Raw genomic sequence first — 18,265 nt, forward strand, 5'->3', positions numbered from 1 at the left:
ATTATCGAACGGGAAGACGGTGAACTTAAAAGCTACAGTTCTTCCCCAGGAAGATCAAATTTAACAAAAGAAAAATACATCAGGATGTTATTGAGACAGGAAAAGTTCAGACAGTTTCAAATATTTTATATGCATAAAACCAAAAAAAAAAAAAAAAAAAAAAACACCAGTTGCGGTACATTAATATCGACATTTATCATATTCTGGACGAAACTAACACATGTAGAGCCAAAATCAGAGAACAGTAACCCAAAATGTTGCTTCCTTGGTACCACGCGTGTTCGTTTTAAGCGTCCAGCCTGGTTGTGCTTGTGTGATAATCAGTTGCTACAGTCGCTACCCAGTCAATATATATTAAAAAAAAAAAAAAAAGATAGAAAGAAATGCGATGAATGTTCACAATGACCTTCCAGAAAGTTCCGGTGCTTGACAAAACCAGAACAGATTTTGGCACGTTTCACCAGAATAAAAATACAATTTGGTCCAAAATTTATACTTAAAACTTTAAAGACGATCACATTCTCTCTAAATTTTATATATATTCTGACGGACTAGCATCCCGGGGTGATGAAATTCGATGTTACTTGCTTTTTCCAAGCTAAATCAGCAACGTTAAAAATAATAATTTCTTAGAATGTACAGTACTCGCCTCAAAGCACATAAAAGCATATGAATGTAACAGGGTTGAGCACAAGGCACCCTTCTGAAGATGATCTGGTTTATAGTAAGCCTCTACCAATTTCAGCACTAATTTCCCCGATTTCTTTATATTGATTGTCATTAACTTGGAACATTTTATATAATGATTAGAATGAATAACACAACCCCCCCCCCACAAATAAACTGGGAAAAGAAGAGTAAAGCATTCGCAGCCACATGAAACCACCGAGCACTGAGCCCCATTTATGCATCTCTGTATTATGAGCGGGAACGGTTCAGTAGTGTGGACAGTCCATTTGAAGACGGCGTCCTTGTCTTTACGCAAACAAAAAAACTTGTCACTACGCAAAAATGTTTGTGATGAAGTCGCGAAATCTCTTGGCGTACTGTTCTGGGTGCACGGTGGAGATTTCGGCACCCGCCTGAAAGAGGAACGGAGACATTCATTAAAATTTCATCCACGTGTAAACATTCACAACCTATAAACTGATCTCATCCCACACACATCCTCATTTACATTTACTGCATTTACCAGACGCCCTTATCCAGAGCGCCTTACAGGGACAGTCCCCCCCCTGGAGACACTCAGGGTTAAGTGTCCTGCTCAGGGAAACGATGGTAGTAAGTGGGGTTTGAACCTGGGTCTCCTGGTTCATAGGCGAGCGTGTTACCCCACTAGGCTACTACCACCCCTGGACTCACCCCATGTTTAACGGTCTTGGCTGCGTGAGCTGCTTTCTTCTTTGTGTCGTACTGAGTCAGTACGTCAATAAGGCCCATGAAGTACACTTCCTTCCGTGGAGCTCCTAGAAATGGAGATGAAGCAGGTGGGTCAGCGGTTACCGTGGACTTCATCCTTTAAAGTGAAGTGATTGTCACATGTGATACACAGCAGCACAGCACACGGTGCACACAGTGAAATGTGTCCTCTGCATTTATCCCATCACCCTGAGTGAGCAGTGGGCGGCCATGACCGGCGCCCGGGGAGCAGTGTGTGGGGCCGGTGCTTTGCTCAGTGGCACCTCAGTGGTACCTTTGTGGATCGGGATTCGAATCGGCAACCTTCTGATTACGGGGCCGCTTCCTTAACCGCTAGGCCACCACTGCCACCACTGTCCCTGCACCAGATTCTTCTCCACTCACCTGGTGCACTCTTGATGGCATACACATCCACATACGGGTCAAACTCTCCAGGCCCCAGAGGCTTGTAGGAGTTCATGTAGCTGGCGATGCCCTCCGGAGACGTGCCGTAAGAGCCCACTAGCGGGGCGGGTGCCAGGCCGTTCTCGGGCTCGGCTTCGTCCTCGCAGCTGGGCTCCTCGGCCTCGTCCTCATACTTCTCAGCACGAGACACATCGTGGATCCCTAGGAGCAGACTGTAATCCATGATCTTAAGTCGCTCCAGGAACTGAAACAAGGGGGAAAAAAAAAATTTCATTCATTTAAATTGTAAACTTGTTAGCATGCTCGTGGTAAGATAGCGCCACCTAGTGGTGCTTCATTACACGACACTGAATTCAGATTAGAATATTTGCATCAGTGCCATATATTATATGTTTAACAGAATCCAATTCCCTACGCTGAAGGCACAGTCACCTCTACATCCCTGCGGAGCTTCTCCATGATCCTTTCTTTGTCCTCCTCGCTAACATACACTTTCTGCATGTTGTTTCTGAAGTCCACGTCCTTGTAGGTCGGCAACTCTTTCACCTGAGCGGGAACAGGGATTTTTAATCCGAAGTCGCCAACCATTTTACAAGTAGACAGCTTGAGCAGGGCTTTTACCTTCTCTTTGTCACTTGCTTCTCGAGACACAAGCGAGCCCTGAAAAATAATCAAAACTTTAATCTTATTTTTAGCCATTTTTAGCAATCACCTCCACTAAGGCCTCAAAGGAGTGTGAAAGATGGTGTGATGACACTGCATACATCGGCTAAATCAATTTAAAAGGAATTTATATATGTATTGTATTGATTGATTTTTAAGAGTAACATGTCAGCATTTATCAATAATATTCACATTGCAGACTGCTGAACACGTAATCATTATTCAGACGTCCATCTCGCACAAACCCCCCATTAAAGCGCCAAACTGCTTTACACGGCACCACTAACTGTGGCCCAAATGTGGGGCGGCGGTGGCCTAGCGGTTAAGGAAGCGGTCCTGTAATGAGAAGGTTGCCGGGTCCCCACACACTGCTCCCCGGCGCCTGTCATGGCCGCCCACTGCTCACCAAGGGTGATGGTTAAATACAGAGGATATTTAATAAGGTATCAATAAATCATGTTGTGCCCTCTTGTGGGCAAACAAGGTCAGTGCCACGTTTTCACACCAACAGATTATTTTACTTTTTGCTGCTCTTATGTGGTCATTTGCCACTTGTGGGACTAATAAAGGGATGTAATTTTATCGTATCATTTGAATCATTTAGCACAGTACAGCCTCATTACTTACTTTCAAGTCATACTTCCTGTGCACGACCAGCCTGTGGCTGAACATGTTTCTCATGACGATCAGGTAGGTGTCTTCGTTCTCCACAGTCACACGGTACATGCCCAGGAACTGAGGCAGCAGTGTGCTGCCGTGGCATTTAACAATGTGCTGCAACAACCAGAACAATGGAGGCATTCAAACCAGCAGTGGCCATTTCACCCCACAAATATCAGGCAGAGTAACCTCACTCACACATGCATATTCTTGTAAAGGATGTATATTTGTACATGTACAGTTCTTTTTTTTTTTTTTAGTTCTTTTGGGACTCAAACTCAGATAAAACCAGATAAACATCTGTGAACTTCTGATAAGTTGAAGGTAAATTTATATGATGCAGCAAAGTGCTGGCAGCAGAGGAGCCCAGACAGGAATCTGCTTATTCAGCTACAATGGAATACAGACAATGAACACACACACACACACACACACTATCTCTGCTCCGGAAAAAAGATGAGGGCCGTCTGCCTTACGCACCTCATTACGCACAAAATCTGACAATGACCGTCATCAACCTGCCGCTCCACTCACGGTCAAGGACGTTCAGCACTTAACTCATATCTCAGGCCTGGTGCTAATTCTAACAGAGGATTTCTCTCAGCGTCACTTTCAAGCTGCATCGTATTCAGTCATTATATTCTCAGTGAGAATTCTGTTTGGCCAGAGTCATCTTCCATTAGTGAGACACACACATCTGGCGCTTTTTAGAAGGCAGGAAGCGCAGAGAAGGTGCCGTCGGGCGGGTCTACCTGATGATACTCAGACAGGATGTTGTGCATGTCGGCCACATCCTCACTGGAGATTTGCTTCACCACGAGCGTCCGGTCGTACGAGGTCAGCAGGAGACCCTCGCGGTGCAGCTCGCCCCACCGCACTGGCGGGCTACGGGCCAGCGAGACCTGACGAGAACATGAACGGACTAGAAACTTTTTCAAGGAACATTTAATATATATGTATGTATTTTTTTAGTGAAGTGATTGTCACATGTGATACATGTATGTATGTATGTATGTGTGTGTGTACTGTTATTAAACTTCAAATATCATAGAAAGTGATCTTTCGTTCACAATATGATAAAAAATGTTAAAAAAAATAAACAAAAAGGTCAAATTTCTCTGCTTGTTGCTATGGTTACGGGATTGGTTTGTTGCCAGCTTGGTGACAGGACTCTTTACTCGGCACAAACCCAGCAGCCAATCAGAGCCGAGCATTTACCTGATAGTTCAGATCCTCAATTCCAAACCGTTCTCTGAGGTTGCGGAACACTTGGGGACAGTATTCTTTAAACTTGAAGTGTCCCGGAAGATTTTCCCTGTGGATGAGAAATGCAAAGAAAAAAAGAAAAAAAAACAAGACACAGATTATTTGCAGGAAACCCGCAAAAACACTGAAGATTTTTTTTTCTTCTCTCAGTTTGGAAGCATTTGGGAATCCGGGAATTGCCAGTCTGGGGCATTCTTCTGTTACGTGACACGAGAGACTCGTGTCGAATCTTGTTAAATTTCCAAAATGAGATTTATATGAGCAAGACAGGCAAGCAGCGCAGGACTGGAAAGGACCTGCACACACTTGCACCGTGATGCATTCATTCCAAGAGGCCTGGACCTCCCCTGCGCCCCGACACCAGGACCCGTAAGAAGCAGCCGCGTTACTTGTTGAACAGGTGATTGTTGACTTTTATCTTCGTGTTGGCCTTGAAGTCGTCGGGAAGCAGCATGACGGGGACCGGGACCTGGTTTAAATCATTAATCTGGAGAAGAAGAAGAAAAAAAAAAAACATGCATAAAGCACCAGAATCTATATCGATAATAGCATCGATCACTCGTCAAGGTTTTCTAAACAATATTTCCAGCCCAAATCTCCGGTTTAAAGTAACCTACACGAACTTTGCTGCCTTTTTTGGAACTCAGAACCGGCCGATCGTCCCCACTCGGGCCTCGGACTCGAGTGGAAACCGCGGAGGATCTAAACGGGCGGTTTATGTGGGTCGGCGGCGCGTATTATAGGACGCGTGTGGGATTCCGGAAGGAGCGGCGTCGTACCGAGTGGTTGACTCCCCACATGAAGACGCCGAGGACCGTGTCGCCCGGCCGGAACACCTTGACCTTCTGCTGCACGAAGTGCTTCTTCTTGGTCTTGGTCTTGGGGCCGAGCAGGACCACCGGGCTGGACGCGGCGGCGGCGGCGGCGCCGGGGTTCCCCAGAGACGCCATCCCGGCGCGGGGACCGCGCACTTCCCGGGACGTCCCTCCTTCCCGCCGGTTTCCGCCGCCAGCCAAAGGTCGCGGGGGGGGGGAATTCCCGAGATTCCCAGCGGCGCTCCAGGAGACCTCACCCCCGTCAACAGCGAGGATACGTGGGACCTTCCGCGCCCATGACCCGTACAGCCCGTCGCGTCGCGTCCGCTCACCTGGGTCCGCGTCACGTGGCGCGGACGGACAGGTGCCGCGAGCCAAGAGGAAGCCGAACCCACGACACGTGACGCCGTGTGGGCGGAGCCGAGGAGCAGTCAGGAAGGGGTGTGGCCGAAAAAAGGACACATCGCAGCCAAAATGACACCTCTGGTGTGGAAACGGTACAGAAATGCACACGGTTTGGGATCATATCCATCTACATTATTACAGCATTTACCAGACGTCCTAATCCAGAGGGACTTACAGTCAGTAGTTACAGGGACAGTCCCCCCCTGGAGACACTCAGGATTAGTAGTAAGTGGGGTTCATAGGCGAGTGTGTTACCCCACTAGGCTACCACCACCCCCACATTATTATCCATGAATAAGACATTAAAGAAAAAATACTCCAACCGGGGCTCCTGGTCATATATATTCTATACTGTATATTCCGTTCATGTCCAGTAACAATATAGTCCAATATGAACCATATAATACACAACGGTGGATTCTGGTTTCAGGACCACTATTAAAGGCCGCCTTTGTTTGGAGCCGATCCTTATCGCATCATATTGGCCTCTGATGATTCACATGATCACCGGACGACCCGGAGCCCTTGGTTGCCCCTGGCAACAGCATGTGGTCACATTAGGGTTAAACACTCATGTATATTCTTCATTATATTCTGCTCTCAACTCACCCTTTCACATCCTGATTATGAGGATCCTGCATCATGAGATGCTGGTTCCCACTTCCCGTAAGTGCACAATAACGTCTGGGAGAGCAACAGAGACAACATGCAGGTGCTACAGCCTGATGCTGAGCTCATGACACTACTTTCGCTTTTCAAACACACTTTGGGAATTTACGTCCCTCCGATGTGAATGTGAGAAGGACACCACGCCAGGCCACAGAAGCAGGTCACGGTTTGTGTCTCAAGTAAGTCTTTACTTCCCAGACTCTACTGCATAACCTGCACTTAAAGTGTCTATGCACGTGATAGAGAGATTCCTTTTAGGGCTGAGACGAGTATTCGAGTAACGCGAATGGTCCGATAACCAAAAATATTCGAGGTCAATTCTTTGCCCGGAGACCTTGTTTAATTTGTCACCAAAGTCCATCTGTTATCTCAAACTGTTTAACTGAAGCAGACTCGAAGTTTAAAGGCGTTTCATTTGAGAAAATGAAGATATCGATGCACTCCTGGAACTGAAGCATCCTCACTTCTCCTACAAGGCAGTGGCGGTTTGTGCTGAGGGCAACAATAAATCCTGGGCATCGCAGCTTTTCTTCACATGCGTGCGTCCATGCTGCCCTGACATCATGATTGCATGGCCACCGACCGGTTTTCTGTTCCCCGTTTGCGGTGTTAGGTCGGCCTCATTTTGCGAGGCGCACCGGCTGCATTTTAAGAGGATTCTCTGACGGGCCGGAGCGCGTCCAATAACCGGCTCACAAAGTAAAACGCGACGCTTATTCAAATGGTCGGTTCCACTTTAAACTCCGCTCAGCCGGCCGGGGCACCTTTATTGTCCAGCGAGGCTCACAGCCAAGAAATCTGTTTCAGAAATAAAGAACATTTTAATTCTGTATATAGGCTGGTAGTAGCCTAGTGGGTAACACACTCGCCTATGAACCAGAAGACCTGGGTTCGAATCCCACTTACTACCATCGTGTCCCTGAGCAAGACACTTAACCCTAAATTGCTCCAGGGAGACTGTCCCTGTAACTACTGATTGTAAGTCGCTCTGGATAAGGGCGTCTGATAAATGCTGTAAATGTAAATGTAATGTAAATGTGATGATCTCTGCGCCCGCTCAAATTTCTGAACTATTAGAAAAGGTGTTGAGTGTTAGCTGTCTGGCCCAACACTGTTTTCACTGAACATTTCCCAGGAAACTGTGCATTGGATTGATGGATGTGTAGGAATACTATCAACTAACAGTATTGTAAGAATGGACATCACGGGAGCCTGCTTTTGTCTTGCATAACAGAGGTGTGACAACTTCCTGTAGGCCAGGGGTATAAAGGTCTGCTCACATGTGGAAAAGGGTCTCTGAGCTTTCTTGCCGGAAGCCAGAAGGCTTCTGAGTCTTTCTCTCCCCCTCTTCTTCTCTTCTCCCTCTTTACTCTTTCTTCTCATTTTTATTTTCTCTATAACCTTGGTACCTTTTTACATTCAATATTCACATGTAACTACAATAATTATTTACCGGCGTTAATAAATTAGAAACTGTTCATTTTTAACCTCTATTGTGCCATGCTTCTTTCTGCCAGGTAACATCAAATTGGAGTGGATGAATACAGTGCTTTTGTGTGGAGGGAGAAAAAGTTTTTCTACACTCTCTATTCTCATCTCCCACACCACATGGTCTTCATTGTTTTTACAGTATCAACTAGAAATAGTAACAGAAATAGAAATAGCACCAACTAATTCCATTTCCATGTAAAATAAGTAGTATTGCAGCATGCGGTATTTAAGGAGCTGTGAACAATGAGCTAAATTCTATCCCACCCACATAAGTGGGACGTGAGCGCAAGATCCTTGCTGCTGGACTGAGGGAGGTGGGGGGCTTCCAAATAAAGCACATTTCATACATTCATAATATTGTCAATCCAAGCTCATTATGTCACTATAAATTTCTCCTGGGTTGAGCGAAATCGCAGAAAACAAAACACAAACCGAATCAGACTCCAGTGAAGAGACCACCAGAATAATCTTAGTCCCTGGCAATGAACTGCTAAGGAGACGACTTAGTATGAAACGTACCGGAGGGTCACCACAGCCACCACCACCGTAACAGCTAGAGCATCAGGGATCTTCAAATGGACCAGTAGCATCATAATGGACGCGTAATGTCCACCATGACACTGGACTAAAACCTACTCTGCACTGTCCAGGACCTCCAGACATGGACAGATGCTCTATACCACACTTCTCCACCTCTACAGCTGTAGGACAAACCATCACAAACCCTACAGTGACACCATTTGCAGGTTCACTCTACCCTGGAAGGACGTCCCTCTCTATATCACTCCTTCCCAACGTTTCTTACAACCTTTTTTCTCTCTCCTACAGTTTTTTTTGTGGAGTTTTTTGTTGTGTGCAGAAGGGTCAAGTGTGTTGGGTGTCAACTGTATGGCCCGTCAAAGCCCATTGAGACGTACAGTACGTGATTATGGGCTATATAAGAAATAAATGTTGCAGTTGTTACGCACCAAAGTGTCTATTAATTTACATCGGGGTGATTGTTGGTACTGGAGTGCAAAAACTGATGGAAGATTGTTTACGTTTATCTGGGTAAATTCAGTATTGTACCGACAACAGGTTTTACAAAGAAATGAAAAATAATTATGTATTAGCATATTTCATTTACATTTAATACATTATTCTTAATATGTTTTATGTTTCTGTGTGTGTGTGTCGATAAAAAATTGATAGAATACTTGATTGTAAAAATATTTGATCGTTTAACCCCTAATTCATTTTAAGTAATCATTAGGATTGAACAATGTTGGGTAATACCCGTTAATTTATATGGTGAACTAGAGAAAAGGCGGACGTTCAAGTTCAAGCAGGTTTATTGTCAGTGAATTGAAATATCGTTCCTCCAGGACCAGGGTGCAACACAGAGCAGAACAGATAGACATCACAATCAAAGGACAAAAGTATACACGAGACAAACAAGTGCAACAATACAATTTGACATGACAAGAGTAGGCATGACCAGACGACATATATTCCCCTTCCGCTATCAAGGATAAAAACAAAGTGGGTGACATCATAAATTGTGATCCAGATCAGCGGGTAATACTCGCCTATGAACCAGAAGACCCAGGTTCAAACCCCACTTACTACCATCGTGTCCCTGAGCAGGACACTTAACCCTGAGTGTCTACAGGGGGGGGGACTGTCCCTGTAACTACTGACTGTAAGGGTGGTAGGGTACTGAAAGTAGGCTGGTAGTAGCCTAGTGGGTAACACACTCGCCTATGAACCAGAAGACCCAGGTTCAAACCCCACTTACTACCATCGTGTCCCTGAGCAAGACACTTAACCCTGAGTGTCTCCAGGGGGGACTGTCCCAGTAACTACTGACTGTAAGTCGCTCTGGATAAGGGCGTCTGGTGAACGCTGGCTACGCGCGGTGAGAGTGAAGCGGAACCCGGTGACGCGTCATCAGCGCGCCGCCCAGACAGCGGGGCGCGACGGGAAAGTTGCGCGGGCGGCCGAGCAGCATGTCGGGCGACGACGAGCAGCAGGAGCAGACCGTGGCCGACGACCTGGTGGTCACCAAGTACAAGATGGGCGCGGACATCGCCAACCGTGAGTGTCCCCCGGCGGCCGGTCCCTCCCTCCGCCGAGAAGACGCCGCGGCTGCGGGCGGCCGCGCGGCCACGTGCCCGCCGCGGAGGGCGGGCTGCCCGCTAGCCGGCGTGCTAATGCTAGCGCGGCCGTAAATAAAGACCGAATAAAACGCTGGACTAAAACGAATTACACTGTCCCGTCTGTCGTGACCTTGTCGCGTCTCCCGCGCACGCACACAGCGCGCCATTTCGCGGAATTTGGCGCGTTGTGGTGCAGGTCGGCCGCGAGTCGAGGTCCCCCGGTGGCGCTAACTGGTTAGCACAGAGGGAAGCAAAAGTTGCCCGTTCGTGCCTTGCGAGATTCGAGGGTCTTTTATATGTCCCGGCGAAACGCGCCCTGGACCGGTCCGTTCTGACCGTGCACAGTAAAGAAAAAAGTAGTAGTTTCAGAAATAAGATGGAATAAAAGACGTAAAAAGCAAGCAGAGGCATCGTGGGTAGTGGGTCTGTGTTCTGCTGAAGTGCGTGGATAGAACCAGTGTAGTACATCAGCAGCACACATTGCAGGAAACGGGGAGCGTTGGGACGGTCTGGTTAGGACGTGTGAGGTGTCCTGCCAGGTTTTAGGAATTGAAATAGGCTTTTTTTTTTTACATTTTACATTTACAGCATTTACCAGACGCCCTTATCCAGAGTGACTTACAGTCAGTAGTTACAGGGACTGTCCCCCCCTGGAGACACTCAGGGTTAAGTGTCCTGCTCAGGGACACAATGGTAGTAAGTGGCATTTGAACCTGGGTCTTCTGGTTCATAGGCGAGTGTGTTACCCACTAGGTACCGATTCGTGCTGGTCCTCCATCCTCCCGGTCACTCTCCTTAACGTCTGCGGCCAACAAACGTCGCGCAGATCTCCAATAGGAAGAGATCATTTACCTGATGGACCCAAAGCTGTACGGTTATAAAGCTGTTGGCACCTGGCTGCACATTTGGCCGGTTTCCCCGCTGCCGGAGACGTTGTGTGTCATTTTTTAGCGTGAAATGTTGAAGTCGGCGTGCTCGGCGCCCTTCGTTTACACATCCATCTCCCGGACCGTGTTGGTGCGCCGGGACTCACTACCGCTCTCTCTCTCTCTCTCTCTCTCTCCCTCCCCCCATCCAGAGACCTTGCGCGTGGTTACGGATGCCGCCAAGCCTGGGGTGTCCGTGCTCAGCCTGTGCGAGAAAGGAGACGCCTTCATCGTGGCGGAAACGGGCAAGGTGTTCAAGAAGGAGAAGGAAATTAAGAAAGGTATGGAGACCACGGCATGCCGAGTGAAACGGCACGTTGGGAAGGGCTCCTGGAAAAGCCGTGTAGTTTGAAAAGAGGTTTTTCCAGGTCTTGAAAGGTTTTGGAATACGAAATAACCATACAAGTTCTGGAAAAGTCGGCCAAAAGTTTTGGACATCTTCTCATTCAACGTGTTTTCTTTCTTTTCATGAGCATTTACGTTGGTAGATTCTCACTGAAGGCATCAAAACTATGAATGAACACATGTGGAGTTCTGTACTTAACAAAAAAAGGTGAAATAGCTGAAAACATGTTTTATATTCTAGTTTCTTTGCTCTGGTTACTGCTTTACACACTCTTGGCATTCTCTCGATGAGCTTCAATAGGTCGTCACCTGAAATGCTTCTCCAACAGTCTTGAAGGAGTTCCCAGAGGTGTTTAGCACTTGTTGGTCCAGCTCACCCCAAACCATCTGGATTGGGTTCAGGTCCGGTGACTGTGGAGGTCAGGTCTCCACTTTTTGTTAAGTACAGAACTCCACATGTGTTCATTCATAGTTCTGATGCCTTCAGTGAGAATCTACCAACGTAAATGGTCATGAAAATAAAGAAAACACGTCGAATGAGAGAGTGCGTCCAAACGTTTGGCCTGACCTGTATAATGAAGGACGTTTTTCCACTTTTACAACTACAGCGTATAAAACTAGTGCACTTCTGTTGTATATAAAAGACTGCTGATGATCTACACCGGAACACGATGAGTCCGTTCGGACTTGTGTGAGCTATGAGGACGAAACGCTGTCGTTTCACTTAAGCTTTTCAGGGTTAACATGAGTTTAGTTTCACAATTTCCTGGTAAATTTCACATTTTGTGAATTTAAAATTTGCCTTTAGAGTAACTGGGAATTCTTCAGCATGACCGTGTAAGAACCCTGGTTGCGTGTGTGCGCGTGTTCAGCTATCGCCCCCGTTTCGCAGGTATCGCCTTTCCGACCAGCGTGTCCGTGAACAACTGCGTGTGCCACTTCTCGCCTCTGAAGAGTGACCCTGACTACGTGCTGAAGGACGGAGACCTGGTGAAAATGTAGGTTTGCGCCGTGAGGAAATATCTTAATGCCACTCGCCCCCCCCATGACTCACGTTCCGTCCCCTCCAGAGATCTGGGCGTGCACGTCGATGGCTTCATCTCCAACGTGGCTCACAGCTTCGTCGTTGGCGCGTCTAAGGTTTGAAACTGTCTTACGAACGTTTTTGACTGGTTTACGGAAAGCGTCGGCGCTGTGCCCGTCTCAGCCATGTGACTGTCTCAGGATGCCCCAGTGACGGGTCGGAAGGCTGACGTCCTGAAGGCCGCCCACCTTTGTGCTGAGGCCGCGCTGCGTCTGGTGAAACCCGGCAACCAGGTACGAACGTTGGACCGAGCACGAGTCTTTTCTTCTGTTCTGTAGGGCGACGCTTTCGAACTGATTACTCGAAAACACGCACCTGGAAGCCATGGCGGTCGGTGGAGATTCTCTGGGCAGAAAAAACATGAGAAACGGGAGGTGACCTTTCCCCTTATGACGTCACAAGGGGACAAACTCCGGGTCCGACCGTCTGAGCTGCCGCTCTCTGAACGGTGAAAACTGAAAAAACGGTGAAAAAAAACTGATCACCATACAGCGATCACCATTTCTAGATACTGCAGGACCATAGACAGGATCGGGGAACTCGTATTAATGTTCAATCATTTCACAAAGTCACATTTTCATGATAGGTGACCCTGGATAGCTCAGTCAGTAGAGCATCAGACTTTTAATCTGAGGGTCCAAGGTTGAAGTCCCTGTTCAGGCCAATTGTTGGGCAGTGGTGGCCTAGTGGTTAAGGAAACTGCACTGTAATCAGAAGGTTGCCAGTTCGAATCCCGACCTGCCTGTGTGCCACTGAGCAAAGCACCGTCCCCACACACTGCTCCCCGGGCGCCTGTCATGGCCGCCCACTGCTCACTCAGGGTGATGGTTAAATGCAGAGGACACATTTCACTGTGTGCACTGTGTGCTGTGCTGCTGTGTATCACATGTGACAATCACTTAAATTAACTTAATACAGAAAGTCGCCCTGCACAGTCTGAAACATTTGACCTTTTTCTCGATGATCCTGGCAGAACACACAAGTCACAGAGGCGTGGAACAAGATCGCCCAGAGTTTCAAATGCGCGCCTATTGAGGGTGAGTCCCGCACTGCGACGGTCCCTCCGCTCGGTCCGACCTGCACGCACTTACGCTTTACTCTTCACAGGCATGCTGTCTCACCAGCTGAAGCAGCACGTCATCGATGGGGAGAAGACCATCATTCAGAATCCCACCGACCAGCAGAGGTGAGGGGACCATGTGTTCACTTCCATTGCATAGTATGATTTAAAGTGTTTTTTTACACACACACACACACATATATATATAATATGTGTGTGTGTGTGTGTGTGTGTGTGTGTGTATATAAAGGAAAGACCACGAGAAGGCGGAGTTTGAGGTGCATGAAGTGTACGCTGTGGACGTGCTGATCAGCACCGGTGAAGGCAAGGTGAGGCTGAATTTCACGCTCCCGCGCGTCTCGCCCTCCCGAACGTGCCGGTCCTAACAGTTCATTCTGCCCAAGGCCAAAGACTCCGGACAGAGGACCACCATTTATAAACGTGACCCCAGCAAGCAGTACGGACTAAAGATGAAGACCTCAAGAATGTTCTTCAGCGAGGTGGAACGCCGTTTCGACACCATGCCCTTTACTCTCAGGTACAACTAAAATTTATTTATTTAAAAATCATTAATGTTTAAATATTCAGCGTAGAATCTACTTGCTGTGACAATATTGACCGTGGATGTTGCTGTGTGTCCCATGTCAGGGCTTTTGAGGACGAGGGGAAGGCACGTCTGGGTGTGGTGGAGTGTGCCAAGCACGAGCTTCTGCAGCCTTTCAATGTCCTGCATGAGAAGGAGGGTAAGTAATCTGTTTACGACCGGAACGTTGAGCCAAAAATAATCTTTGAATCATACATTATTTATATTAGATTATTAGTACTGTGATTAATCTGAAATACCACTGGGACATGGTAGGTGGCGCCCTTTTATCAGTTAAATTTGGCTAATTGAGGACGAAAGGAAAACGGTGAACGTGTGGTGATTGTCTGCTGCTGCTCAGGCGAGTTCGTGGCTCAGTTCAAGTTCACCGTGCTGCTGATGGCCAACGGGCCCCTGAGGATCACCAGCGGCCCTTTTGACCCTGATCTCTTCAAGACCGAACATGAGGTGCAGGACCCCGAGCTCAAGGTGAGACTGAAAATGCTCTCACAAAAAAAATGATAAAAATTGGCAAGGTTCACGAGAAATGTCCAGCAGTGTCCTGGCTTTGTCTTTTCATGACGTCCGGTTTTCTCCAAATGTTCGCTTACAGGCTCTGCTTCAAAGTTCTGTAAGCCGCAAGGCACAGAAGAAGAAGAAAAAGAAGGTATTGTTCTTTCTTCCTTAAGGTTTTATATATACACACACACACAGGGTGGGCCATTTAAATGAATACACCGTCAAAAAACGGGAATGGTTGGTGACATTAACGTCCTGTTTGTGGCACATTAGTATATGTGAGGGGGCAAACTTTTCAAGATGGGTGGTGACCATAGGAAGAGGGTCATGTGACACATCAAATTTATTGGTAAAAACAATGGTGTTATCATGAGTTATTTACAAGTTTCTGACCACTTATAAAATGTGTTCAATGTCACCAACCATTCCCATTTTATTAAGGTGTATCCATATAAATGGCCCTCCCTGTAAACACACACCATGATGAATATAAAAGTTGTTTATGGAATACGACTGTCTGGTGACAGGCCTCCAAGAACGCTGAAACCGCCACCGGCCAGGCCGGCGAGGAGAGCGAAGCCGCCGAGTAACTGCCGTCCCGCCTTCAGCACTGACTGACTGACGGAAACCACCCAAAAACCAGGCCGAGCAGAACGAGATCCACGACCTTCACCTGCCCCCCACTGCCCTCAGCCAATGAGAGACCTCCTGCACCTACGGAGCAAAATTTACGATTTAAAGAAAAAAATAAAAAAAAGAAAGAAAATAGGGCCCACACAGGCTCATAGTGACGTCCCCAGACTCCTCGCCGTCCAATCGGGGGCGGGTGGATGGGCCGTTCCAAAACGAGAATCATGATGTGAAATGTTCCCGTGCCATCCCGTGGTGTTTGCATGAAGTGATTTTTCTCTCTGGTCTTCACTGGTAAGATGGACAAACGACTGCGTGCAGTTTTCTTCCAAATTACCCCCCAAAAAAGAAAAGAAAATGACCAAAAAACGTTTTTCGTTCGCTGAATATCCTGTTTCAGCAGGAGCTTCTGTCTCACTGCCAGTAGCATAGCGAACCACGTCTCAGTCCTCCTGCCGGGTGTCTTGCCTGATACGGAACACGGTAACGACGCACGAGCCCTTTTCGCTACGTGCAGACGGCCTTCTGCTTAAACTGCCGCACAGATCCTCTCCGAGCGTCTGGTCTTTTGCCGGGTCTTTTTTTTTTTTTCCACCACCATTCGTTCGTTTCTGTTTAGGACGACCGAAATGCTACTCTGCATTCGTTAAGCGTTTTTAACGTGTTTCAGGACTACAGCGTAATCCCCAGTGTTTACTATGGCCACGATACGAGTTTACAGATCCACCAATCAAAAGTTTGCGTAGTGCTGTGCTTTTTTTTTTTTTTTTTTTTAATTTTAACTGAACCATGAGAAGGAAAGGCTGTTTTGGAGGCGGAGCCTGTTGTAGCCGCCGTTATTGATTGGCCAAGTGTAAAACTACACAGATTTTGGACGTGAGGAGCCAGGTTATTGGATGACAAATTAAAAGTTGGGGGTGAACACGAAAGTTGGGTTTGTTTCTGTTTTCCTTGCAGAGAACTTATGAAATAAAACTTTATAATAATTATACATGGTGTGAATTTGTATTTCTGCGTGCATTACAAGACTAATTAGAAGAATATATTGACCCGTATATTGTATAGTGGAGTTGGGAATCACTGGGTAGTCTTTATTGCGTTTGACCTGTTTAACTTAAAAAAATTAAGGTTTGAAGCTGCTGACAGCAGAAATGAAAACTAAGATCCATGGTAGTTCTTCACCTTGAATCAAAAGATCCAGTTTAATTCAAAACACAATTTTCGATGGTCTCGGTGCAACAGTCCGACGCCTGCATGTCACTTCCTATGAGCCTTCTGAGGAATTTAGACCACGTTTCATCGTGTGCTGTGCTGCAGTGTTTCACGATGACACTCGCTTCGCTTTCAAACACAACTACCACTTGTAATTTTGGAAGTTCTTCAGCACTTCCGAGTTAAAAACAAAGCTAATGTCAGTGTCACGTGTTCTGCCATCGCCGCCATGCCGTTAAAAAGGACTACGTTTCCCGGCGGCACTTGCGCTAGCGCCCGTTTGACGTCATCGCAGCTATAAATCACCCGTGTCGCGCCGATGACGAGCACTCGAGTCACTTCCGTCTTTGGGAGGTACGCTGGCCCTGAAATAAGACCTCGTGTCGCATCTGTCGTCGCTTTTGGTAATCCGTGAATTTTGCTAACTCCTCTCGCATGTTTTGCAGGCTCGACTCCAGACGATGAGGGCGAAGGTGAGTATTGGCCGCGTCTGACGTCGGTTTAGGCCGCTTCCGTGGTGCCAGGCGTCTCTAGCTCACGTCTGCTAATGAAGCGTGATTTTTAATTAAACGAACTAATTCCCTTTTCTAAATACTGGGCTGCAGCAGAGCTCGCTTGCACGTAAGGCTGCGCCGCGTTGAGCTCTGCGGCGTCCAGCTTGACGGAACCGCGTCGTGCACGTCAGTCTAGTACCGGAACCAGCCACGTACCGAATTGTGGTCGCGAACGCGGTTTTAAACGCGACCTGGAACTGATCATCTCCCGCCTGCTCCTTTTCTTTTCAGTGGAGGAAGAAGCGCATGCGCAGGTGAGTTCTCAGCTGGTGCAAGTGGAGCAGAAGAGAAGCGAAGTTCTCAACGTCTGTGCTGCGCTTTCCCAGGCTGAAGCGCAAAAGGAGGAAGATGAGGCAGAGGTCCAAGTGAAGTCCGGGCGGAGAAGTCCGCGGCGGCCAGCCGTCCATCCCTGGGCAGGTCCACCGCCTTCCGGACCCAGGAAAGATCTTCTCTGCGGACCTCGGTCCAGCTCTGCACTGTTTCCGTTTCATACGGCCTTCAATAAAGCGTTATGGTTTTGAGAGAAATATTCCTGACTCTGACGCCGCTTTGGCAGGTTTCCGCTGATGTTTGTTTGAATACTGATCACGCAGAACAACGAATAAATTAGTTTTGTTTTAACTGCAGCGCTTATCGTCCTTGATGTGTTGGTCAGTTTAGAACTGCTCCAGTCCAGTTTAATTTGGGGTTGGTAGTAACCTGGGGGTAACACACTCACCAGAAGACCCAGGTTCGACTCCCACTTACTACCATTGTGTCCCTGAGCAGGACACTTAACCCTGAGTGTCTCCGGGGGGGACTGTCCCTGTTACTACTGACTGTAAGTCGCTCTGGATAAGGGTGTCTGATAAATGCCATAAATGTAAATGAGGCCAACTGGTGCCAGGCTGCCACAGACACGTCTACAAAGTGAACGCACCCCGATGGCCGTTTTAATCACACCGAGACTAAGAGGCAAGATTCGTTGGTGGCTTTACTGTGACACAGCCATCAAAGAAGGTTCAGATACACCTGACTCCTGCAGGACGTCATCTAGACAGCATTCTGAGGAGTTAAACAATTCTGATTTGCATCTAAAATAGGTTTAACTCTGATCAATTCCACTGTAACTGCTTCCTTAATTTGCATATTTTGCATAGAGTAGTTGCTTGGCATCATTATATTGGCGCTGGAAATGTTGAAAAGCAATGAAAAGCCTGGCCTGGCATTTCTATACAATGTAGAACATATATTGTATTTTTTACGTTTGATGTATGTACAGTGGGTACAGAAAGTATTCAGACGCCCTGAAATGTTTCACTCCTGTTATATTGCAGCCATTTTTTCCTCATTAACGGACACACAGCACCCCAAACTGACAGAAAAAACGCTGAATTGTTGACATTTGTGCAGATTTATTAACAAAGAAAAACTGAAATATC

General features: G+C 47.2%; 2 protein-coding genes and 1 long non-coding RNA gene across 4 annotated transcripts; 2 read left to right on the top strand and 1 right to left on the bottom strand.

Moving 5' to 3' along the window:
* Positions 1-149: 149 nt before the first annotated feature.
* On the bottom strand, positions 150-5,599 carry LOC114783561 (phosphatidylinositol 5-phosphate 4-kinase type-2 gamma). Of its 2 annotated transcripts, XM_028969060.1 has the most exons (10): positions 5,193-5,597; positions 4,803-4,900; positions 4,366-4,462; positions 3,900-4,049; positions 3,115-3,261; positions 2,446-2,484; positions 2,257-2,370; positions 1,804-2,068; positions 1,363-1,466; positions 153-1,082 (listed from the first exon to the last, which is right to left on the bottom strand). In XM_028969060.1, exons 1-10 carry the CDS (start codon positions 5,361-5,363, stop codon positions 1,002-1,004), a joined length of 1,266 nt encoding a protein of 421 aa, XP_028824893.1. In that variant the 5' UTR covers positions 5,364-5,597; the 3' UTR covers positions 153-1,001. The 2 variants fall into 2 exon arrangements, with proteins under 2 accessions (XP_028824892.1, XP_028824893.1); XM_028969059.1 differs by having other exon boundaries at positions 150-1,082; positions 2,257-2,484; positions 5,193-5,599.
* Positions 5,600-9,713: 4,114 nt separating this feature from the next.
* On the top strand, positions 9,714-16,007 carry LOC114783541 (proliferation-associated protein 2G4). Its single transcript, XM_028969030.1, has 13 exons — positions 9,714-9,869; positions 11,010-11,138; positions 12,095-12,200; positions 12,273-12,342; positions 12,427-12,519; positions 13,260-13,323; positions 13,394-13,472; positions 13,597-13,675; positions 13,751-13,884; positions 13,995-14,089; positions 14,291-14,418; positions 14,543-14,596; positions 14,976-16,007. The coding sequence occupies exons 1-13, from the start codon at positions 9,782-9,784 to the stop codon at positions 15,036-15,038; spliced, it is 1,182 nt and encodes a 393-aa protein (XP_028824863.1). The 5' UTR covers positions 9,714-9,781; the 3' UTR covers positions 15,039-16,007.
* A 606-nt stretch (positions 16,008-16,613) lies between these two features.
* LOC114783552 (uncharacterized) lies at positions 16,614-17,470 on the top strand. The gene is made up of 4 exons (XR_003748512.1): positions 16,614-16,644; positions 16,737-16,763; positions 17,076-17,098; positions 17,171-17,470. It is a non-coding gene; the product is annotated as an uncharacterized LOC114783552 (long non-coding RNA).
* Positions 17,471-18,265: the final 795 nt, after the last annotated feature.

The sequence above is a fragment of the Denticeps clupeoides genome, unplaced genomic scaffold (assembly GCF_900700375.1).
Source record: "Denticeps clupeoides unplaced genomic scaffold, fDenClu1.1, whole genome shotgun sequence".
In the NCBI taxonomy this organism is placed as follows: Eukaryota; Metazoa; Chordata; class Actinopteri; order Clupeiformes; family Denticipitidae; genus Denticeps; species Denticeps clupeoides.

What these genes read in the sequence shown, in the direction of transcription:
- LOC114783541 (XM_028969030.1), top strand. Translation starts at nt 9,782, where the DNA reads ATGTCGGGCGACGACGAGCAGCAGGAGCAGACCGTGGCCGACGACCTG. An exon ending in GGAGAAGGAAATTAAGAAAG is followed by an intron (nt 11,139 to 12,094) that starts GTATGGAGACCA and finishes CCCGTTTCGCAG; the next exon opens with GTATCGCCTTTCCGACCAGC. An exon ending in AATCCCACCGACCAGCAGAG is followed by an intron (nt 13,473 to 13,596) that starts GTGAGGGGACCA and finishes GTGTATATAAAG; the next exon opens with GAAAGACCACGAGAAGGCGG.
- LOC114783561 (XM_028969059.1), bottom strand. Translation starts at nt 5,363, where the DNA reads ATGGCGTCTCTGGGGAACCCCGGCGCCGCCGCCGCCGCCGCGTCCAGC. An exon ending in AACAATCACCTGTTCAACAA is followed by an intron (nt 4,463 to 4,802) that starts GTAACGCGGCTG and finishes TCTCATCCACAG; the next exon opens with GGAAAATCTTCCGGGACACT. An exon ending in TGCCATCAAGAGTGCACCAG is followed by an intron (nt 1,467 to 1,803) that starts GTGAGTGGAGAA and finishes CTCCATTTCTAG; the next exon opens with GAGCTCCACGGAAGGAAGTG.